This window comes from Struthio camelus, chromosome 2, assembly GCF_040807025.1.
Source record: "Struthio camelus isolate bStrCam1 chromosome 2, bStrCam1.hap1, whole genome shotgun sequence".
Classification (NCBI taxonomy): Eukaryota; Metazoa; Chordata; class Aves; order Struthioniformes; family Struthionidae; genus Struthio; species Struthio camelus.
The window spans coordinates 65,896,302-65,921,821 of NC_090943.1; the positions used below are offsets into that span (position 1 = coordinate 65,896,302).

The 25,520-nt window shown below is 38.9% G+C and overlaps 1 protein-coding gene across 20 annotated transcripts in view; it reads right to left on the minus strand.

Annotated features, from left to right (window-relative positions):
• COBL (cordon-bleu WH2 repeat protein) overlaps positions 1–25,520 on the minus strand; it is a 174,596-nt gene that overhangs the window by 61,514 nt on the left and 87,562 nt on the right. For all 20 annotated transcript variants that reach the window (XM_068936152.1, XM_068936146.1, XM_068936148.1 and 17 more), the window contains one exon: positions 10,128–10,322. In XM_068936152.1, the coding sequence (XP_068792253.1) occupies positions 10,128–10,322 (195 nt within the window). The remainder of the gene's footprint in view (positions 1–10,127; positions 10,323–25,520) is intronic.

Consider the following 25,520-nt stretch of genomic DNA (forward strand, 5'->3'; position numbering starts at 1 on the left):
ACTGAAACTATGGCATTTGCATGGATGTACAGAGAAGAATATTATGTAATATTTAATATTAAAATGCAACATATCCTGAAATGATACTCCTTGAAGAGATTGAGAAAGTAGTCACTAAAGAGCAAAAATCATCTAGGTGTAGCCTTGGATAACTACTTTGAGAGATTTAAAGCTTTTTGTTTGGTTAAGTGTGCATATATGAAGACCCAGAATAAATTTGTTTAGAGATATTTTTCTCTTAAAAAGAGGTATAAAGTACTCAGTTTTGCGAGCGGCTTTTTGCGAGTCTTTGATATATTTCCTAAGTTGATCATGTACATGACAGTAAGACAAGCCTTCAGCCATCACTGCATTTTTCTCTCTTTTATTCTAATTTGGGCTTGCATCATTAGCCGAACTAGAGTGGACTTGTCTAGCTAAATTAAACACCAAGACTGCACAGTAAACATTATCTGATGTGCTATTGATCGGTTTCATGTTTGCCATCTGAGCGTTTTTTTTCTCAGACATTAAAAGAAAAGACTGGATACTTCTCATTCAGCTAACAGAACGACATGTTTAAAGCTCCATAAGGAGAAACGAACAAATCATGTTCAAATTGGAAATTAATTGTTCTGTGTTATAATTTTAGAGTCATCACTTCACTATGTGGCATTTCAAGGACCGCAGACCTCTTACTTCATACTAGTGCTTCTACTACTTGGTTCTGGTACATCTTGATACTGGACTCCGTGATAGCATAGCAGTAGCCAGGTTCAAGTCCAGTAGAAACATTAAGCAGATAAAACTTTTCAGATTTATGACTGGTAACAAAGATCATTGTTTCTACATAACTTAATCTAGTGTCTCGTTACTAATGAGAGTACCTCATGCCCTTGTCTCTGAAGGGCAACAGTTTGTACTTAGCTTTTTCAACACAAGGCAATTAAATTAAAACCCTTATAAAAAGCTCCACCCTTAAACACTCTTCTTAAACAACGCAATGTTGCCCAATCTTTTCGGCAAAACTGGTTAAATCCAGGGAAGGAGAACACCATAAGGGATCACCATGACTCAGTGTCTGCTGACAGGCAGAAACATCGTCATTTGCTAAGCACAACAGTAACCCCATCGCTGCACAAGGCACAAGTGTCCCAACAGCTCACTCCTCAAAGGACTTGCAGTCAATAGAACAAACATAGAAAGGAAAAAAAAAAAAACCCAGCAAAAAATCAGTAATATAAACCGTATAGCTGTTTTTCTTTAAAAAAGGTAAAAAATTTATAACAAAAACAACTGTCTCAAATTGATGATTTCCGTCATTTGATCTTCTGAGCAACAGCTGTGGGGCTAAGGCGAGATACGAAAAGGAAGCAGCACACCTGAATAAAGGCAGAAAGGTACAATCATAGTTGTGAGAAAGAGAAGTGAAAGCACAAAACATCCTGACTATCCACTTGCCCGTTTTTGTCTTAAATCAATGAGCATATTTGACACTGACCTAGACCCGATACAGACTTGGCATGGAACAGGATCAAACCTTTCATGCTGCTGCTTATTTTTCCAGCGAAAGGTACATGTCAGTGGAGTGCTCTTGACATCAACCACACAGCTTTCTAGCTAGGTAATTTGAGCTGGCTACCTGCATCTCAATCCATGTGCTGAAAATACAACCCTCAGGGCTCTGTAGGTCTCTTTGATATTGCAGTTACAGTACTAAGTTGTAATAGATACACCAGACAAGCTGCTTTAGGGTTCATGCTGGCAAATTCTTATTACCCACACCATTTACCAGCAAAATTTACGGCCTCATGCAACAAGTGTGGAGTTTTGCATGTACAAGCACCAAACAAAGAGAGCAGTGATTGGGAAGAGGAATCAAAGACAGCTGTTCCTGTCTTTAACGAGAGACACGTTGCCTGGTTACCAAATCAGCAGTGATAAGAAGACGGAGCGGTCAGTGAGAATGGTGCCTGCAGCTCTCCTGGTGTGGGATCAGACTGCATGAGACAAATATTTAGGCAAAAAACTCCCTCTTCTGCATTCTCCAAAAATAGCTGTACTGCATTAGATCAGAGGTTCTTCTCTGCAGGTTTCTACTGTCAGATGGTGACCAGTACCTAGAGGAGAGTAGAAGGAAAGAGCAGGTGTGTTCAATATTTCCCTCCTCTCCAATAGTTTTGCAATCCTCAACTATCTTCTTGTTAGAGACTTCCTGGTATGGTTTCGATTTAATAGTTCCCAATGGATTTGTCTTCTTTGCAGCAATGGTTCAGCCTCCGCTTGAGCCCATGTAAACCTTCAGCACCTACACCAGCCCTTGGCAAAGGAATCCACAGGCTACTACGTTCTTTGATTTTTGTATGTTTTGTTCCAGTTTGTTTCCTGCCAGCTTCAAATGATGTCCATCAGCTCTTGTATTGGCTAGTTATGCAGCTGAACAGTCAAGTCCCTGTCTGCGGTCTTCATGCCACTCTTTCAAGCTGAAGAATCAGTTTACTTAACTTTTTCCTTGCATTAGGCTCTTCCATACCTTCCACCACCCCGATGCCCTTCTACAAACCCTTCCCCGTTCTGTAATATCCTTTTGGAAAAGAAGCGAGCACAACTGCAGTATTCAAGATGGCATAACAAAGCTCATGATACAGTAGCATAAAGTTTTTTTTTCCCTCCATCTTCTCCACTCCTGAAATACTCTGTGTTTGATTTGCTTTTTGATTGCTACGGAGCTTTGGGCTGACTTTTTCACAAAAAAAGTATTATGTATATATTATAATCCTAAGATCTTCCTGACTGGTTACTGCCAGCTGAGACACCAGCGTTTTACACGGTATTAGGAAAAGTTCACTCTGATTTCCCTTACGTATCTCATTGCACACAAACCTATTCATTTCTCCACTACAAGAGTGAATCCCACAATTTTTTTTTTTAAAATCAATTATTTAAGAATAAGATGACACAGACACAGACATTTGGTTTCTTTAAAAAAAATCTCTGGTGAGGGACCTCTGCGGAAGCCTTTTGGAAACCCAAGCAGACTATATCAAACAGATCACCCATACCCATCTGTTTGTTGAATCCATCAAGAACAACCTAGGAGATTTGTAACGCAAGATTTCCGTTTATTAAAGCTATATTTACTCTACTCTGTACATTATCTTCATAGAGACGCCAACTAATTAAATGCTCGATTATGTTTCTGGTAATTTTTCCACCATATGCGCCACATGAAGAGGCTTGTAGTTTTCTCAGTCTTCTCTGGTTCCTTGCAAACACGAACTCTACTTCTTCCTTTTTTTCTCTGTATTACTTTATGGAAAAAAAAAATTAAAAACAACAACAACTTCTCCTTCCTCCTTTGGAACAAATCTTGCTTTCCTATCCTCAGCTAACTTATGAATACCAAAAAGTAATCCAGAAGATGCCACAGAAGAAAAAGATACATTTTGAAAAACAGCTTTTTTCCTTACAGCAGAAATTGATTCATGGCATTCTTCCTCAGAATACAAAAGAAGTGTCTGTTATTCTCAAAGGAGATTTCTGGATGTTCCACAGAGAGGAGAAAAAAAAAACAAAAAAAATCCCGCAAAAACATTCACAGAACACTTCAGGGAGAAAGGAAATGTGTCATAAGAGAAAGGTTGAGAAGACCTCACCCAGAAGACCTCTGAGTCAAAAGTAACCTCCCTTCCTCTCTGAAAAATGATAAAAAAAACATGCACTTGTATTTCGTTGACTTCTAGTAGATGTTTCTGACTTAAGTGTAACCCACGAAAGGGAGATAATTAATCTCAGTCCATCCAGCCTTTTAGTGAATTGAGGGCTCCTTACTAACACAGAAAACAACTGTTAGGCGTCTCCAAAGTGAACTGCTCATGACTTTTCACCTTACATAGAAATACAGAAAAAAGTGCAAGGTAAAGAATTAAACATAAAACAATAGCCTAAAAATCTTGTGACAAAAAGGTTGCCATCCTCACAAAGCTTCTTGGACAGGCACTCAGCTGTTTCTCAGAAGTGAAGATGACCGCAGGAGTTGTTTGTTTTTAATAGCAGAGTCATCCGAAGCAACCAGGGACAAAGCAGATTCAAGATACTGTAATTCTTGAGACACATAGATGGAAAGCTCTACTGATGGCATCTTTACTGATACAGCTGATATACTGATACCAGGAACTTACTCTACCCCATTCTACAGGATGTGTATCCATTACTTTAGGGTCTAAATTGCAGCCACATGAAAATACACCATTTTGAAAACCTGAGGTGAACAGCAGTTGCAATATTCAGATTAATCAGAGAAGATCGTCTTTGTAGTCAGCAAAACACAAACCTGTAGCATTAGATTATGAAGCAGCAAGGTGGAAGGGTGGTCATCACTTTGTGGAAATGTACAAGATCTGTGCACAAAAATGAGTATGCTGGGGACATCAGTGGGAGAAATGCTTGCTTGGCTGGAACTGTTATACTAGCAATCTCGATTTAAATTGCTGTTGCAACAGAAGGTAGTAGAGTGAAGAATAATATGATATTAAAATCACAATGGCCAGATTTTCAGAGTTGCTGAGCAACCAGAAGTACCTTCTGGTATCTTAAAAGTTCAGAAAACCTAAGCTACAAACTCAGATTCCTAATTATGGACAAGCTAACCATTTCTAAAAATCTTGGCTAGTTCTTTAAAATATATTTTACTTCTAACTCTAAGGAAGACAATGAGTCACATTTCCAAATATCTTCCAAATACATGCCCACAGGGTATACGTATACATGGGAAATTTAAGAACTGCAAGTTCAGAGGCTGATTCTTGAAATTTGGGTCAATCTATGGTTTAATAATGATGTGAATAATTTCCTATCTGATTATTATTGTACAGTATTTTTATTCATACATTTCTTTCACTGCCTGCTCTTTATTTTTATTACCTTGACTTTAATCTGTTACTTGTGCTAGCAAAATCAATTCCAGGTATGCTTTTATCACACACTGCTCACATGCCATGTGATTTAAGGCACTTCAGGGTTGCCTGCCTGCAGATGGGCACAAATTCAATGGCCTTCAAAAGGCCTTCTCCTTTTAACACAGTCTCAATATGCTCAGTTAACCAGAGGGGGCCTAAATTGTTGCTATCCATCACTGATACATTTATATTCGTTTATAAAAGGATGAATACTACCATGATACAAATTCTACTGTGAGAAAGCCATCTCTATAAAAGCTATGAAAATGCTACTAAATGCCTGAGTTGCCTAAATTAAGGGGGCTGCTAGCTCAGTGGCCAAGAGCACAGAAATACTAACAAAAAAAAAAAAAAAAAAAAAAGGATTGGTATTAGAAATTGTTTGCCAACATGGAAGAAGTAATATTTCCTCTTCGTTTCCATAAAAGACATACAGCAAACAGTGAAAGCTTCTTATCTATATAACCAACAAATTTGGCACCTTTTTAATGTTAGTTACCTTATTTTCTCCAGGAAAGATATGGCAGTCCTATTTATGTCTGTTTATGTTAAAAATGATCACCTTAAAGATGACATTTTCATTTAGGCATAAAAATCGATCAAAAATAATCTGGAGGTAGGGACAAAGCAATGCTCTGCCAGCAATGCTCTGACTAAACTTCTGACTCTCTTCGGCTGTGATATTCTTTTCTACTCATGTGAGCAAATATCTTCAATAAATGGCTATTCGTAGCAAGAAAGCACTGCCCTTGATAAAACTTTGGGGGCAAGTAGCCTGCCCTGAAGCTATGACCTTGACCAAAAATGATGGGCCTACAATTATCCTCAGCAAGCCAAGTCTGAGATCTAAATGGAGAAGAGAGGAACATACGAAGCAGGGCAAAACCCACATCAAGCCACCTATGTTAGTTTGTCTACAGCAACATGCAGAAAACTATATATACGCATAAACAAATACAATTTTCAGGGCCTTTTTCTATAGCGGGTAACTTCCGAAAGTGCGAGGCCAGATCCTCACCTGCATTAGAAGCAATGACACAATTTTTCTTAACCTACTGAAACTCTTACCATATTGCAGCTGAAATCAAAGACTACGGAACAAATGCTGGAATTTTCACATCTGTTATATTGCCTCATTCCTCTCGTAAGTGCACAGATTTGACTGGCTAGCAACAAATCCCAGATGCCTCCTTTGGTATCTACCTATTATAAGGAAGTGCTTCTGCTTTGAAAATCACCACAATTGAAACAGACGGCACATGGCTTATTTACCATAGTCCACAAGTTGCATTTGTGGCTTCTGCAGTTGACATTAGAGCTATTATGCAGATGAAGGCACCGATCATCAGTTCCAATTCTGATGTTCTCTCCTAAAAGCCTCATGATTTTCTTTTGAATAAAGCGCTTCCATCTCATAGAAAAGGCTCTTACAGAAAGCCCCTGAGGCCTTCTTTATCATCTCCCCTCACTCCAATTTCTGTACTTTCACAAATACACTTAAGGAAAAAAAAAAAAAGGAATTATTCCCATAAATTAATTTGCCAATAAACAATACTCTTGGCCTCACAAAGATTCAAATACTGCATTTTACAATTCTCCCAAGAAATGAGACAAATCACACCATTTTTTTCTTTTAAACAGGAGTCACGGAATAAGCTCCTCAGGAGATGTGTTTAATTCTGTCAGACTTCACGTGCAGCTTTCAGCAACCACCTCCTCCCCCTGTGCTATGCAACTGAACACTCATACAGGTTTTCCATTACGTATTGTTTCTGTGTGTTCTGCATGGTTTTTGGGGTGAAGACTAAATTTATACAAGACCTACCATAAGGCTGCCCCAAGTTTTGCCGGCACAAACAGAATACTCTATCTGAAGAGATGAACTGGTGATAGATACCTTCCCCCCGACCCCAGTTTAAAAACCACCCATATCCTCTATTGCCAATATTCATTCAGAATAGCCTGAAGTCCTCTGACAGCGAGCAGAGATTGTGTGCAAGAGTTTCATTTTTTTGCCCACGTCACACACTGTTCTGCATTAGGCACCTGAACGGCGCGGACTCTGTGTTGCACATTATAAGGGAGAGGAGCTCCTTGCTTCTATAGCAGGTCATCCAACTGCCTGCATTTCATAGCCAGAAGTGTTATTACACCTTGATCTTTTGCAGATTATTTTTTCAAGGGGCTACTTATTATTCTAAATTGCATCATATGGTAGACGTTTAAAAAAAGGGGGGGGGGGGGAGTCTCCAGGAAAAAAAAAAAAGTCTCCTTTCTTCGGCTTTGCTCTCCTTTGTAAATTGTTCAGCACGCTGAACCACTGCTTACATGTACTCTGAACAGAAACGAATATTTTCGAGATTTAATTAAAAGAGTTACATGGAGGAAACACTGCCTGTAAATAGACATGAGAAACTAACGTTTGGCAAGGTATTGCAGGGGTCTCACCCTCAAGGAGGTCGAGATTACTGGAAGTCCCACAGAGACGAGAGCTGAGATACAGTAAAGTTATATTGCAGTGATCCACCTATCTAGAAAAAAGAGTGGAGAAAATCTAAAGCACAATTAAAATACCCCAGTCTTCATGGAAGTTCCTGATTGCAATCACTAGGCAGGGAGATGAGAAATATATTCCTGAAGGATCAGCTATGCTGTAAAGAAAATGGAATGCCCTGGAGCTTGGCAATGAGTTAAAAATAATTGGTCTTTTGGGTTGGAAGGTCAAACTATGTATATTTGTAACAGCTACAGTATTTGCTTTTCTACATAGCTTTATGGAAGTGGATAGTTTAAAAGGAAAAATCCTTCTAAAAGTTCAGATCACCAACATTTTCATTCTCTATTAATGTGCTAGCTTCACTGGGAATAAACATGCTCCCCTTTTGCAGGATCTTCCTGTTAGTAACAGTTGCACATAAATAAAGTTTTCTAAACAAACATCTTATCTTTTTATGGAAGGAAGTCCATTAATAAGGAATTGACGTCCTTCCCTGAAGAGAGAGAAAAAAAAAAATTGCTAATTCTTTCCCATAAACTAAAGAAATAAACTGACACCCTGAGATTTTTTACTCTATTTTCACAGTAAACTGGATAGTCTGCACGTAGATAAAATAGAACTGTTTGGGTTTTGATATAAACAATATTCCTGTTGCTACCGTGCCACATAATACTAAATCCTTAATCTTTTCCCTCAGTCTTTGATTGCTTCATGGAACTTGTGCTTCACTGCAAGCATATACCTCACGCTCTTGTTTCAACTACTGCGCAGCCTGAGAGCAACTTCCAAACCGGGAGCCTGGGAAGCACAGAACAATGCTTCAATATTCCGAACTGTGCAACTGTTTTCTGAAAGATGTCCTTTACCCAACAAAAGAAGGATAAAAGAACAGTGAGACGGACTCCAGCAACTGTGCTTTTAATCTACAGTACTCTTCGCTTTCTCAGTTATGCGAGACTTTTTTTTGCCCCAAATTATCTTCACTATGAAGAATACACTGATGCCATCTCATCTGCTTTCCTTCTTCAGACTAGCTTTTCCTTTACACTAAGAGAATAAATTCAAAGTTGACACTGTGCTGTATGCTACCTGTGACAAACAAAACGAATGCTTTTTCCCAGTGAGTTCAGAAAGCCAGCACTTTTGTCTATCCGAAACAATGCTGAAAATAGAAATGTGAGCCTATTTAAAAACAGTTTAGCTTTTCAATGTTTTTCATGCAGCACGATTTAAAACGTCAGTGCCACGCTACATGAAGATAAGCCCGAGACTGAGATTACTATACCTGCATGAACTTCTAAGTTATAATGCCGTAATATCTATCTATTTGTATATATTTTTAACAGAAATATCTATTTATCTTAAACGCCTTGGATGTTTAGCTCTAGGTGACACCAGAAACCACATCAAAATATTTCCAGTAGGAAATTCAAAAGGAATTTAAAAAGAGAAAGTTCACCAAATGTCACAAGATAAGACATTCATTTCTCTTACGCTTTGTCTATAAATAAGTGTTAATTTCAAAAGGCACCTATTCAGACTCTGAAAGATAACATAAAACACCATTACGTCCCAGCAGTCACCCTTCTAGCTATCTTAAGAATGGGAAAATAAGCTCCCACAATCCTAGTTCAGGCTGAGATTGTCCGAGTTATGTATATTTGTGAGATAGCATACAAGAATGAAAAAAGCCATTAACTTTACCAAGGCTGCGCATCAGCACTGCTGACACAATACCCTATCAGCTAAGGTACTTAAAGTATGTTAACATAGGCAAATAAAAGAGGGACAGGGAGTGAGACTGAGCACTGGACTTCTCGCCACGTACGATACTGAACTCAAAGACTGCTCCCTGGCTCCTTTTTGGACTAACAGTTTGCTTTCTCAAAGACAAATCTGCTAGAGCTGTGACAAGCCCTAAGCAGGGCAGGTGCAGCCACATTACCTGGCCCTGAAATTAGGGATTGATTGCTTCTCTTCTTATTTGGCATCTACATGTAACTTTACACACTGACTTTTAAAGTTTATCTTTACAGTATAGTACTTCTGTTGATGGAACCAGGTCTTAATCTGTATGTGTACGTTTAATAACATACATACCTGACTGACACTATAAAAACAAGAACACATTCCTTTTCCCAGAAAATCCTTTTTTCAAAGAATTAGGTCCTCCTCCCCCCTCCTCCCCTATTCCTTGTAATTCCAGGTGACTGTGTCACGGAATGGTGACCTTTTAAAAATGGTAAAACAGAGGATTGCTTTATAACAGATCACATGGCCCAGCTCAGAAAGCAGGGCAGATCTTCTAGCGTCCCACTGCAGCACTGAGAATAGGGTTGCAGGGAACATCCTGACAAGTACCCCGGGTAAAAAATTGTGCTGAAGATTTTCATCAGTCATTAGAGGAGTCACCTGTTTTCCAGGATTATCCTGGCCAATAAGTATATCTACTCACCCATTTAATTTTCAACTTGAAAGTGGGGAAAGCTTGGGGCAGTCCCAAGCAGGCTCAGCAAATATGTACAAAACTCCAAGACTTTTGATCAATTTTGTATTTTCTAAAATCAAGAGTTTCAGCATGCTGGAGGTAATAGCTAGCCAAAATATCTGCGAATGACTTTAGCGCTGACGAACAAACTGATTAATAGCCAGTGCGTTTAGCGAAGAAACGTGTTGTGTGATGTCACTGTTACCTGCACTGCTGTCTTCTCCTGCCCGCTCATCTCCATGTTCTGCAATGGAGGCGTCACAACCGGTGGAGGAGGTGCCCTGCGCTTCTTCATTTCTGGGTTTGCTGTCATTCCTGAGATGTTTCCAAGGGACAGGGATGGGCCCAAGGTAATGGAACGTGAATTTACCGAAGGGGAATTTGGTGCTGTGGAAAAACCCTGTAAACGGATTAACATCTTGGATTAACATCACTTTTTAAAAACAATAGGAAAAAAAGAAGAAAAACAAGACACATCTGGATACCGTTTAAACAATGATATGAATAATCATGTATGTTCCTCTGCCAAACTTGCTGTACTACAAACTGTAACTTCTAGCTACTTTTAAAGGTCAACTGGAACAAAGATTACAGGCAATATTAGCAAGCTAGAAGGCACTAGGAATACCTACTGCGGTTCAGCAGTACCGGTGATGGGAACAATACCCGTTTGCTGTTGGAAGTATATGCTTCATCTAGACACTTCATTAAGGTTATCCAAATGTATTTTTGTTTTTTATTTAAATTACAAGAAATACATATTTCTGAAAGTATGACTTATGCTTAAAACAGTATATTAATCATACACTGTATCCCAGGTGTCTATCTTATTATGAAGCTGCCTCATATACCTAATTTTCCTCTGCAGATTTAAGGAAGAGAAACTCTGCCACCATAAAACCATTTCCAATTTACACACACAATCAAGCATAAGCATTGACAATTTGCTAAAAACCACCACTGAATCTGGCCAAAAGAAGTATCAGTGATTGGCACCACTCCAGATTTAAACATGTTCAGATGAAAGGAGAAATAGAAACTATTTTGGTAATTCCTTATGGTTAAAAGGACTTCTTTTAGGTCTTAATTCAAAAATTAACAAAATCAATGCAAAGATTTTCACAGACTTCACTGGTTTGAGATCAGAGCCTTAGTATATTTTTACGTTAATACATAAACAATAAATATGCACAATGAAGCATATTAAAGCCCACAAACAGAAACCACTAGGAAACATAATTTCTTGAAATTGTGTATCTTTTATTTTAGTTGGATGCTGAAATTCAGCTTCATTACATTTTTGTAAGTGCTAATGAGGAGCTTGCAAATACTCGTCCCTCAAAAACTGTCGATCATTTTCCCCCTACTTTCTCATTACAAGAAGCTTCCATATTAAATATAGAATTTTCCTTTTTAATTAAATTAAGTGACGGTCACTTCTCCTTAAAAAAATGTCATGACTGACATCGATCCATTCCGAGCTGGAGGAGGATACCTACTTCTGGAATTGCAGGTTGACAATGCTGTTCTCATCACAATGGACCTTGCCATTGCACTTTCAAAGCTGATCTATAGAGGGTATAACGCTTTCAGGTGGAATTTTGTCCAAGACCACACACAATACATACTGACAGGAAATAAGGACCACCACCAATCTCATCACTTTCCAAATGAAAGAGACTTCTTTGACCCTAAATTCGCCAACCTGAGAAAGCTGCATATACACTTAATTTTTTGAATAAACTATTTTGAAGAAGTGACTGCACACTCAAAAGTGCACACGTACTATTTTCACCAGGTGGGGAAGAAAACGAACGATACCCGGAAAGTCAGTCTCTCGGCTTAACGCACAGTAGGAGAGCATCAGACATGACTGAGATTAGGCGACTTACAGTGAATCCATTTCTGAACACCTCACCTCACAGACATAATATCTAATTTTGTCATCTGTTGGTAGCCCAGGCAGCAAGGCCCAGGATCAGAAGGCAGAACGAATCTCTTCCTCACAGGAATATTAGTATCTCCACCCCAGGACTGAAGAGCACTTGTGAATTGGGCAAATATCAAATGCTGTGTTATGTTTTCCCTATCTGCAAAGGGGGAACTCTATTTTTCATGGCTGCCATTCTGGTACTTTGCTTCAGCGCTATTTTTAGCTGAAGCGCTATATTTAGCGCTATATTTAGCTAAAGTAATAGTTCTAAAAAGAATTAGAATGTCTCGACAAAACAGCGCACACAAAAAGAATACAAGCAGGCATTAAAAGCAGAAAAGCAGAAAGCAGGGCATACAAAGCATTGGTATAGCAATACTAAGGTGCCTGGGAAATGCTCTGACTCAGTGGTACGGCGCTCTCATTACTGTGGTGGATACTGGAAATCCCAACCGGAAGATAGTGGCTAAATAGCTACTGGAGTGCAACCTGCAGTCAGTTTGACTCGTGACATGGCATGATAATTCCTCTCCACAGCTGTCAAGAAAAATCTCAGGTAAAATTTGAAAACATGGGGCAGCAGGCTCGAACAGACAATTCACTTAATTTTAGGATTGTTATGAAAGCACAAATGAAGCATAGAGAGCTAAAAAATACAGCAACGCAAAGATATTCATCAGATTGGTGAAGTTTGATGTTCTGTAGACACCTTCGAAAGCAACTGAAAATGCTAAATGTAGGTGGCAACCTGCTTGTGTCTTGTCCTGCATCTACCATGCATATGGTATCAACACTGGCTTAAAACTAGGACCCTGTTTCAGCTCGACTCTTCTGTCAGCTTTTATGTTGCACACTGCACAGCAGATTTCATCCTGGAATAGCATATTTAGCACACACAGTGGACAGTACCAGCCTTCTCTGTATAGTTTTACTGAAGGATTAGAACAGTATTTGCCATTAATTTCCCTGAACTGAATAGCACTGATGGTTTCTTCACCTTTCCAGCAAAAGAACAAATATAGCTTGAACTGGAAGGTGGGGCTTGAGTCTTGGAAAGAAATATGCTCTGTTCTTGTCTTTCTCTCAGACTGTGGAACAAATAATGATCTATCACTCACAGAATTTTTAGGTCCATCTCACTGCACATCATATCTGCTTCTAGGAAGCAAACTGCATTTACTCGTAAGGAAACGATAGCATTCAGAGGGTGAAATATAAAGGAGTCTCATTTTTAAACACACATACAGAAGGACTGAATAAAATCATTCTGAAGTGCCTTCTACAGGCTATGCTTTTGTGACTGTTTTAATCCTTTGATTTTCTTTACTGCATCAAAAGGTTGAGAAATTCTGTTCATAGATTTACAGATGACTACTACTACTATTACTAAACCCTTAAGTCTTCACTCCTAGCACTACAAAATACAGGGTACTACTGAGAGGAACAGAGGATGCATCCAGTTTTAGACAGATATCCCATTTAATCCTACCTCAATATCCTGTGGCTGAAGAGCTACTAGAATCCCTTTTTCAGGAAACAGAACACTGAAGGAATACAGTGATGAACAACTAAACATTTGAATGCAACACTAATACAAAACTATAAATAGTCTATAACAAAAAGACTTTTGCAGAGGAAAAAATGAGAGCCTTGGATATTCACCAATGTTTTCTTTTCCAAGTCCTGTCTTTCATATAAGGCCCATTATTGTCTGAGTGAGCGCTTCAAAAATACTCCTGTTAAGACTCTTCCCTGAAATAAAAACTCACTATAGCTTCCAGGGGAATGGCATCAGGACCTCATTGTTCAGCACCGGCAGCTTTATCTAACTGGATGCAGACCTTCAGATTCTCCCATGTGTGCAGTCCTTTTCATCAGCTTTGAGGGAAAAATACTCTTGGACGTGAACCACTGACACAAGTGCTTTCGGCATGACCTGTGCATTGTTATAAACTTGACCTAGAGGGACAACCCCCACCCAGCATTTAAATGTCTCAAGTTATGTTAAATGCAGTGCAACTTCCTTCCAAACCACTGGATTTTGGGGGTTTAGTTTTCAGATAGGTTAGCTAGGGTAGCTATTAAGAGCACACACCATTCATTATGGAAACTCGCAGGGATCTGATCTGCACACAGCATTTGCCCAACCCATCTCTCATTTCTTCTTGTTTCAATTTGTTATCAACAAATTGATTTCAGTGGCATTACTCAAATTATAGCGGCCTAAGTGAGGGGAAAAAAATCAAACTCAAGTACTGCAGCCAATATTGCTGTCTGAGAAAGTCAGCCCATATCCTCTGTTTCATTTGATAACAACTAGTTAGAATGAGTGTTTTGCGCAGAGTGAAATTTAGCTCTTACGCCCTTTGTGTGTTTGTAACTGCACTGCACAAGTCAATGATTTGCATAAAGAGCGTTTTAAAATGTCTCCTGACTCTTACCATCATAGACTTTGCTAGACCACTGCTGTCAGAGTGCTTTGCTGGCAATACAAACAACAATTAAACAACGCAAATGAGCAAGAGAAAGGAAACAGTTTCCTCCTCCTTCCTGAGTTCAGCTACAGTGAGCCCATCACCAGCACAGTTGCAGCTCCGCAGAAGGACCTGCAGCAGCACAGCTCAGCAGTGCAGTTAGGTTCCCGTCGAGCGACAGTCCCGAACGCGTACTAACTACAATGCTGGACTACAACCACTCTCAGCTCCATGAAGTACATGTTGGAAGGCAAACAAGAACCAGCTGCAGTACCTACTCTGTGGTGCCACCAGGTTTCATGGATCCAGTGTGTGGTGTTAACACTTGCCATCCAGGTTTTTCCCTCCCCTTAAACCTCAGAAGCGTGAGGGACCTTTTTGCTAATGCACAAGGTGCCTTCTTTGGGGATAAGCAGATTTTGTTAGGGTTTCCTCCCGGCCTCTTTCCCTCCTTCCCCCTCCCCCCCCCCAAAATTGTTGTTGTTCTTGCTGAGATCTAGCTTTCAAAGACTTTTTGAAAGGGTTGTGTAGGAGGAAGACTGTTGAAAATACAGAAGCATAAAGGCTTAGAGTGATCTAGTAACTTAGGTCCTCTAGTCCTATTTTCAAAAGATGCTCAAAAGTCTACTTTTCACAAGACCACCAAAGCACAGAGCCCACTGAACTCACCGCAAGTTAGATTATGAGTCTAAAACAGAGACTACTCTGTGCTCCAAGGTCACCATCTTAGAACGCAGTTATAAAATGTCTTTTACAGACTACTCACTTTTTAAGGATGAACAGGACCTATTATGGACAGTTTTGAAAATCTTAATGATCATATTAATAAAACAATATACTTTTAGTAGGAACATCTTATAACTGTGCTGTTGTGAGAATCCCATTTTACAAAAATAGATATGCACAAAAGTGGAAGCCAGCTAAGTTTGTTTTCGAAAGATATCCCTCATATATAACTCTCTTCCCCAAAGCCCTGTTATTAGCATTTCCTTGACTTTCTGGTGACACTAAGTGGCATTTAAAGGTCAGCAAGGAAGAGACTGTAGCTTGCCTGTGAGAGTGATTTGACTTCCCGTTCCCTGTCCACACTGGTCAATAAAAATTTTTCAAAATGTCAAGTTCTTTCCTTGTGAGGTTGCTACAGCCAGGCCTTTCTTCCGCAGCTCTTTGCCAAAACCCACATATTTGAGCTCTCTGTCTTGTTATGCAATTTCCTTCTGAGAAGTTTTTAAATCAAAGGTAATCAGTTGAGTTGTTTTTAAGCACTCAAAGTACCAGATGTATCAGCAAAAAGTAAGGTTTTTTCTTTTTTCCAAAACAGAGACAAAAATAATAATAAAAATATGATGCCTGAAGGAGATTAATTTTTCTGTGAGTGCACTATGAAAAAACAGGGAAAGGTAAGACCAGAAGCAGGCAGACAAATCCGTCTACCCAGTGACAGCAGGATAATTTATCCCTGTTGAAAATTTAAACACCATTAATGCAAACTTTTATTGATGGGCTGAATAACACCACAACTGATTACAACTGGCCATTTAAAATGCCAGAAAGCTTATGTCAGAGCTACTGCACAAACCGAAGTTGGAGGCTGCTTTCCTTGACATGATACTGAAATCTCCTGTACTAGCATTAAATTCGACACCACCAAAATTGAATTAATTTAAGCAAACCAAAACCAAAGCATAACACTGCAGCTATGAAACCACTTGGAGACACAGATGAAACAAAAACAAAAACAATTGTGACTACCCAGATTTTCCTCTTCAATTGGCCACATTGAATGCAGTTTGGTTTTTGTAATTCCTGAAGTACTTGGGATTAACATTATAGTACTTGCATCCAGTTGGGAGTCAGAGAGCAAGAAAAAAGTTAACTTTTTTTTTTCTGCTCTGCAGATGGGGGGGGGGGCATTTAGCACTTACACCTTAACTTTAGATTGGTTTATTATCTCATTCCCTTTTGCTATTGGTAGGAAATAATCTGATCACCCACCACAGTATTAAAAGAGAAAGGCGACTGCAGCATTTCTGCAATAGTAACTCCTACAGGTAGTAACATGTTGATTTTATGTCTGACCAAGTAGGTTTTCAAAGTTTTACCGTAAGAGTTCTGAGTTCTGTTTTGAAGTGTAGACAACTACAACCCTATCCTTGCATAAGCCTATTTTCGTATCTAACTAGCAATTTCAAATCTTGCGGTCAGGGCTCATTTGGTGAACACCAGAACTTACCCGGCTAAAATTAGAAATGCCTGAAAATGTTCTCTCTCCTGTGTCTCTGAGTTCTCCCTCACCCTCGCCATGTTCTTTTCATTTTAGTACTGAGTTTGCTGACCATAGAAAACCACAGGAATGCCAGGTATGAGGAGGTAACCTCCTTTTCGAAGTCACCTACTTTATCTGCCTGCACTCAAGTAGCATAACAAACCTTTCCCTGCAGAGGTTACTAAAAGCTTCCTACCAAACAGGTCCTCACCATCTGCCATTATCCTGTTTGATTGCTTAACTATCCTTATCACTAGAAAGTAATCCCCCTTCCTACATGTTTATCTGATTACTTCTTGTCCTAACCTTGGATGTAAAACACCTAAGCCGTCTCTGCAGCTAGCAGCGTAGCCTTGGTTTCCAACTCATTTCTGCTCACTTTGCACTTCCTGTGTAGTCCACCGTCTTTCAGAGTATAACAATTGCAAGAACAACCATCCAAGGAGGAGGAACGAGAAAAGATGAGTTGCAAGTGAAAAACTTTCAAAGCCAATTGGCCTGAGGGAGAATCAGACTAAGTGTCTTAAAGAGTACACTGTTTGTGAATTTTTAAGTAGGGAATAAGTGTGGGTATTAACACAAGCCCTATGTACTACACTGAGAACAAAGAGCCTCTCCAACCAGCGAGCACTTCCAAGAATCTTGTATTTTGTTATACTTTTTCTATATGAAGCAATCCTCAAAGGTCCTTTTCCAGAATATTGGTGGTGGTGGTGGTGGGGGAAATCACAAATAAGTTTTTTTTTTTTTTTAATGAGCAATCCATTCCTTGATTTTGATGTTTAGGAATAGCACCTTGTCACTTAATTCTTTAATAGATTAGAAGACATGTACTGGGAATACATGCATTCCACCTGAACAAGTACATTTGTAAATTCATGCAAATATAAAGAATCAGATACAGTAAAAAAAAAAAAAACAACAAAAAAACAAGCCTTAATGCTAGCATCACTGACCTAAGACTGCCACCTCTCTAAGTACTCAACCAGTCTGAGATCACAAACCTATTCTCAGTCCTCCAAAGGTGAATTAACTACTGTGGCACAAATAAAGTAGTGGAATACAGAGCTGCGAATTCAAGAATATTTATATAATAGTCAAGCAGCTCACAAAGATTGCCACGTCATTTATATTTTTTCAGAATTTTATGACGGATGTGATTCCTCAGTCCTTTCGGAATCGTATGTTTTGCTGATGTAAGGCTGAAAATAGAAATCTCTGGAATCAAACAAGTCTATCTACTTAGTCTTCCATTTTAAAATTGTACTTAAAAGCCTCAATATATTTACTCTAAAGAACTTCTCCTATCTCCATGTTTCACTCTTCAGATTTTTCCCAAGTCATACTATGCTTCGTACTTGACAAAACTTTTATCTATTACTGTTCACCAAAATCATTCCTGTGCCAAGAATAGCAAGACTTCATCTGAGGAAACCTGCCTGGTAGAATGAAGGGAACAGTCATGGTATCAAGGGAAAGGGACTCAGTGATATTTTTCCAACACAGCAGTACACACATACAAGGGAAAAAAGGCTAACTTCATTTACATATCTGTGTGCTTTTATCATTCTCTTCTTCTTAAATGACTGTGCGTTTTTAATAATTCATAGTTAAAAGAAAAAAAAGGGAGGCTCCCTCCCAAAAGAAGGCAAAAGTAGCCTTTCTTGACAGCAGAGGGTAGACACTGGCCTTTCTAAGTGGTGGGATGGAGGGAAAGAAGGCTGAGCCATGTCTCAGCTGAATCTCAGAAGGTGGGAGCGTGCACCATGGCGCTGGTGCCAATGGGAAAACTGGAGTCCTTTTAGGATCCACTTCCCTTCTCATCCCCTGCGGATCAGTGCTTGGCAGGCGCACACAAAACAGGCGAGTCCTCTACTATCGACCCGGTCGCTTAAGTCACTGAAGTAGTCAGCAAGCACATACCCTACGGACCCTGTGAATCAGAGCTGAGGAACTTGGTAAAAAGCAAAGAAACATATCTTCTTTGGTTCACAGCTGCTAGCACTGACAAATCAATCTCAAGTTAATGCAGACTAACACACTTGCTGCACATCTCATGCATAATTTGTTCAGTTTCCATCACACTGTATGCCCTGAAAAGGATGAAAATTTTTGTTGAAACCTGAAGCTAACTAGCTAACAAATAAAAGAAATTTAGGTTGCTTCCAACTCGTCTCCAAAAAAAAAAAAATCAAGTCATAACCGCACAAACTGATATACCTTCCATTTCATATTCCACATATGTGGAATACAACAATGTGCCTTCTAGCAGATTCTCAACTTTTCAAAAATACAGATCAAAACCAATGAAACATAAAGCTACCTGAAAGGTCTTTCTACCTGGGTATAAATCTAATGATATCCACAAAACAGCCACACACTCCAGCATGCATGCATTACAGACCTCACTGCAGGCAGATATAGTGAAATTCCCATGCTTTTTAAAAGCTACACGCACCTCCAATCACATAAAATGCCACATGGAAGATTAAGGTGACAGAGACATCCCAGAAACTTTTATGCTAATGCTCCTAGAAAATGCCAAATTCCTTTGTGCCCTTCTGGTCCTAATCCCCTTACACTATAGTACTATAGGTTAAATGACAGCGTGCAAAATATGCCTTTTTTTTTTTTTTTTTTTTAGGATCACAGATGTATTTTTAAAATCTCTAAAATGTAAATATTCTTGATTATATTTTGGATACATAAATCCTTCTGAGACAAAACCATCAGTAAGATGATGATTAAGATGCATATCTGCGTTGGATATTTTCTATCCTTCTTGGTAATTTAATGTAAATTTTATTGCTCAGTGCTCTGGTGGGAGCAGGCTGTAAACAGACCCTGAACATGAAATCCAAAGTCAAGCCAAAAGGCAGGTGACACCTTGGAAGGCTGATGGGTGCTTGGAAATAGGGTTGTTTGCATTTCATATAGCGTGAAATGATTGATCTTGCCTTTCAGAGGTGTGTGAGGACACCTCTGTGTCTCATTTGCTCAAATGTTCTCCTCCCCCCACATTTTAATATCACTCTAGGAAAGTATCAGAATCAATTTATAAATGAAATGCACCTTCTCAGGGCTGATTTACATTTTTCTGCTTAGATTGCTAAAAACTTATCTTCCACTAGTCCTAATCATTCTATCACAGAACATAGTCAAAATTAGTCAGACTAAATTTTCAAGATAGATTTTCACATTTTTCAAAACATACAAACATGTAAAGGCATTATGGGGAAAAAAGATCAAATTCAACATGTTCTTAAAAGGGAGCAGCTGAAAAACCAAGCCAGCCAGTAAGTTTTGCCATTCACATTATTTATCACCTTTTGGAGAGCCACACATATATGCTAAGTACGTGTATCACTACCTGACAGTGTAATAGATACATGACAATAAGAAACAAATTTGTCCTGTACTATGTCAGACAAGAAAAAAATCAGAAGAGTTAATTTATAAAGACAAGAAAAGATTTATCTATTCAAGGTGAAATGCCTCATCAAATGGGAATGGTAGATGGGCTTGTAATGAGAAACCTGGAAGGAGTTTGATGACTTATAACAGGAAATAGAAAAAAAAAAAAACTGTGGAAAAAATAGTCTCTTTTGAATATCTGTCAAAGTGGTGCAAAAGGAGAAGAGAATTAGGAAAGACTGTAGGAAGAAATGAGGGTCGAAACAGAAAACAGTGATTACAGAGAATAATGAAATGGGTACGTTCACCAGATACAGGCAAAGAGAGGAAGTCTTTGCAGAAATGCAAAGATGGAAGTTATCTGGAAATATGAAAAGATCAGAATGGGGCCAAGCAAAAAGCAGATGACTTCAGTCAGTGAGATGACAGACCACTAGCTCATATCCTGGAGAAGGAAAAATGAACTAAGGAGATGGCAGGAGAGAAACTGTACTCCACAAGAAAACTCAACGATCACTCATATGTGAGGCCAGAAGGATGGTAATGTCCGTACTGACACAGTGAAGAGCTGTTGACACGAAGATGGTGGGGAAAAGAAGTCACATGAACAGAACTTAAACTGGTAAAGATTCAGTATTGAAAGCAAAGGGAGAAGGGGATGCATATATGGATCTATGAAGGTGTAATAACAATATATGTGGTAGGGCTTTTAATATAAAGACATGAAATGAGGCAGAAGGGAAAAAAAACGCCAAAGAAACATCTTAAAACCAACTACAAGAGAGGCCTAAGAGCCAATGACAGACCCTAATGGCGATGAAGGACACCTAATGGAGGTGAAGGGCATTTTACAGAAACTGAAGCAGAAGGCAGAGAACTATAGAGGAAAATCAACACCAACTCCAAAATTCAATTCAAGTCCAGTGTAGAAGGAAGACAGAAAAATATCAAGCCAGAAGGATAACAAGTAGGAAAGAACACTTGAAAAGAGGCCATGGGTCTTGAAGACCACTAGTAAATCTAGTCAGAGAAAGCTTAGAAGAGTGAAGATGGAAAAAGTCAAATTTTTGCAAGTCTGAAAAGGCTGGCTTCTCCTTTCACTTACAAACAGATTAGCTCAACCAAATAGTGCTGAACAACCAAAACAAAACAAAACAAAAAATCAAAATCAGTCTCTATTATTAGTGGTCTGGCAACAGACTTCAGGAAACGAGGAGTTCAAAAAGTCAAAGACCCACAAAAATAGACATTTTCTTAATTTCCAATGGTTTTAAGCATTCATCAATCATAAACAACCACAAAAATGATCAGAGGTCTTGAGCAAACTGAATTAATCATTGCAATAAATGGTTACTTTCTCTAGGCTTGGTACTTCTCTTAAATCTATAAGCCAATGTGACTGGTTCACAGGGCATATGAGTTGCCATATTTGCAATATATGTCCTTCTGAAATTCAAAATATCTTGACAAACCACTGCAGTCAATAATTTTTACAGATAGGAACTATCAAGTCACTATAGTTGCTCATCTTCAATGTATATTCACTGTAGATATGCCAATTTATACTAAAGGAGGGAATGGAAACTTTGCTTAAAATATACAATTTTAATTGTATCTGCTCTAATGCTTGCATAGCCAAGTTTTATGGAGACCAAAAATACTAGTGCTATAATTCCAGGCATTGGGCTTTTTGTGTGTGTATTTGTTTGGTTTTGAAGTGGACAATTTCAGGTTTTCACTGAAAGAATTTTTATTCCAGTAAAATGAAAATGTCCCTCCTCCATTTTAATGGAGGTGTTCTCGTTGAGGGAGTTTTCCAGTAGCAAAGACCATTAGATGATCAATTCATATCACCTTTCAGCGACCCTCTGACACATAAGACTTCTGGTCCCTGAAAATCTCTACTTCTCTTAGTATTATAGATGAAGATGAATGGAGAAAATCGTAACTGAAACTCACAGGCAGATCCTCACCGATATCTGCAAAACTTCTCTAAAGAAGTTTCTCTGATTTAGGGAACTGGTCTCCAGCCCTTCCAGTCTCATTCCCGCACAAATACTTAAAATTAGGTTAGAATGAAGTTGTGCAACTACCTCTCCTTTTGAAGTCTATGGTAACTATACGTGTTTAGTTAGAGGGAGACAAATAAAATAAACCAATTATCAGGGCAAAATTTCAAATAGGAAGCTTTATAATTTTTTACATGGTAAAACCGCCAAAAATAATACTAAAAAAAAAAAAGAAGTTTAAATGTTTGAAGATTTTAAATCTCAAATGAGAAGAACAAATCTGTTCCTGAACTCTGGAATTAGTGCAGATCTTAACAAAAAAATCCTAATCGCAGAGTCAGTGTCATCACCTCCACACCAAGAGGAGCCTGACAACATGAATCAGAAGTCAACAGCTGGGAATTATCCTGCTTCAATTAGCTCTTCCAAATGCATGTACGTGTGCCCATGTGTACATACACACACATCTACACACTGAGTACAACATGCTGCATCTTAAACCCTAAAGGAGCCTTAACCAGCCCCCAAACAGTATCTGCAGTTTTCCATGCTGAGCAAATAAAAATGCTGGCACTGAAGCAGACCAAAACTTTCAGCAGATATTACAGCTTTTGGCAGAAGACAAAAAACAAACAACACATTTACAAGGCATCATGCTCATAGCCTGATGCACAAGTAATGATTTTGTTTTATAGCCGTTGGATATTTGGTCTCAGATCAACATCAGTGGTCAGGAAATAAGGGTGCAGTAGGGAAGAAAAGGTTTAAAGACAACACTCCTCTGCTGGACAATGGATAGGGCAATCCAGGTGTTGCCCATCCTTGTACCTACAGAAATCACTTGTCCCATTAAAGGAGATGAAAAGTTTGGGTAGAAAATACCAAGCACTTATACTAGGAAGAAATCATGAGCAAATTCATTTTTAGACTTTGAACTTTACCAAAATAAGAAATTCAGATCTCAGGCTTTCTTTCTGTCCTGTAAGGTACCCCCTTCGGAGGACAAACAATATCCTGAATATGTGGGCAAAAATCATGCAAGGGAAATAACTAGGCACAGAAGAGCAAGTTAAGAACGAAGCAAGTTAAGAATGAAGCAGCAGATCCCACTTTGAATTTGCTTGGAATTATAATCAAATACTGCCTCAGACAACTTTGATCTTTTATACTGTGAACACTCATTACTGTAATTTTAACTGTGGCTTTATCTAGACCAGTCCGCTCTCTAAATAAAAGGCAAGCTAGAATACAGGACACTCGCTGCAGAGCGAATGGAAGTACAGGTGTGATGGAGCTCAAGCCCTTCAGTCTTTTCTTACTTTACCTGCATCATTTCACATATTTTATCTTCCTCTGCAGTACTCTATACGCAACTAAACTTCTCCAAGTCTAAAAAATTAGTAAGATATCCTTAGGAAATCAGAGCCAGCTTGTTATTCTTAGGGGACCAATTTTCTCACTTTATATAGCTTTGTTTCCTTTGTGAATTCAGTGCGAAATACTAAGAAATCACAGTTCTCCGACTCGTTTATTCACGCCGACTGGAGTATTCTGAACCATTGGGGTGCACTCCTCATTAAGGAGTTGCGGCAGAAACTTTCCAAGCTCAGCTCTAAATTTAACTGACACTGAAGTTAAAAGTAATGGAAATAGATACGACAGGTATCTACACTTGGGACTTTCATTGGCACTAAGAAAATTACATCTCAAACAGTGGAAACAGTGCTGAGAATTCAGCTTACTTCTCTGGGTATGTACTACTTTGGATAACGAAGAAAAACTTGCCGTTGCAACAAATCATTGGTTGGTGAAGGCCGCTCCTTGCTTTCCCACTGTCTGCGATTCATCTTCAGCAAGACTTAACATGTTTACTTTGGGTTTTTTTTTCCCTCCGCAGTAGGCAAATGCTCTATAAATTAGGCAACGTCAAGAGGTTCATCTGTGTCCGCTGTCCATCAAAATGAAACCAAGTTCTTAAATTTTCAAAGATGACAGCAGAAGTGCCAGAAAATCCTTGTCCATACAAAAGTGAACCTTAAAGTAGCACAAGAAAGAATGATTTTTAAATGGCCTAGCGCAGATAATGGCTAACAGTTCATAAAGGACACGGTCCAAAGCCAGCTGAAACCAACAGGAATTTTTCCATTGGCTCTAGTGAGTTCTGCATCAAGTCTCCAGTGGTCACTCCAACTTCACTATGCCAAAAGACGGTAACAATGTACTCTAAACTATACAGCCTCAGTCATTTCTCCAAGATTTCTTTTTCTTCAGTATACTTTCAACCCTGATGAAAATCGTAACAACGCCAGCACAGAAAAAAACAGCTCTAGTTTTTTTAAACACAAGAATTGGCTCCAGATACTGATGCTTTAACATCTATTGTTAAAGAAATGAAGGAAAACCACGGGTGAATCAGATCACAACTGACAGGCAAAGAGCTGTTTTAAGTGTGCCCAAAATACAAGTTAAAAACAACAGCCCGAAAACCAAACCCAATGCATGATCAGACACACCAGTGCATAATCTGGCTGTCAGAAGAAGGATCAAAAAAAAAAAAAACAAACAAAAAAACAAAATAAACAAACAAAAAACTCCATACCTAAAATCTCCCCCAAAGTCCCTCTACCCCAAATGAAGTTAAACAGCATATGAACAAACGACTACAAAGCTAACAGACTATACAATACTTCCGTTCTCGGCATGATATGTTCTTTTGATTTTATATTCAGCTACAGGAAATTAAAAGTAGAACAATATATTAAGATGGTTCACAATCAAAAGCAAAACACTAAGAAGTGTTAAAGTGCTCTGTTTGTATAGATACAAAATAAAGGGTTTTTTCCTTAATTCAGACAGGTTGCACTGAACATTTTTGGGGGTGGGTGGAGGGAAGGCTTGGGAAAGGAGAGTTACTTTTAATTAAACACTAGTTAATAACTTTGACTGACTTGTACAATCGCCAGTATTTTTAGCTGATATTGTCTTTCTGACCTGTAACCCTTCAACTAGAACAAGGACCTTGTTTAACGTTCGTTAAATTTAGATGGCGCCACTATCCACTATTACCCCCTCCCGCTGCTGCTGCACTAATCTCCCATGCCAGCTGCTCAAATGTTTACATTTGAAGGGCTTTCTCTGTTTGTACAGAAACGGGCTCTGCACAGTATCTCTCATCTGTACGTTTGCCAGCATCAAGGCAAGAAAAGCCACGCTGCTGGAATTCCTGATTAATAAATAGTCTTAAATGTTTCTTCTCCCCCCACCTTCTGTCAAATCCACTGCCATTAGGTTTTTACAAGGCAAACCTCCACAGAGCACTTTGTTGGCCTGACTCTTCTCCTATGCAAACAGCTGTAAATCAAGACAAGCTCCATTTAGACTCAATGAAATTACACCACCTCTGTGCTGAGGCTGGGAGATATCAAAACTGAGATGTGTGCCTGAACATTCGCTGGGGCAGAAAGAGGAGAACGTCGTAATCGGGGGGGGGAGGGAACAAAAA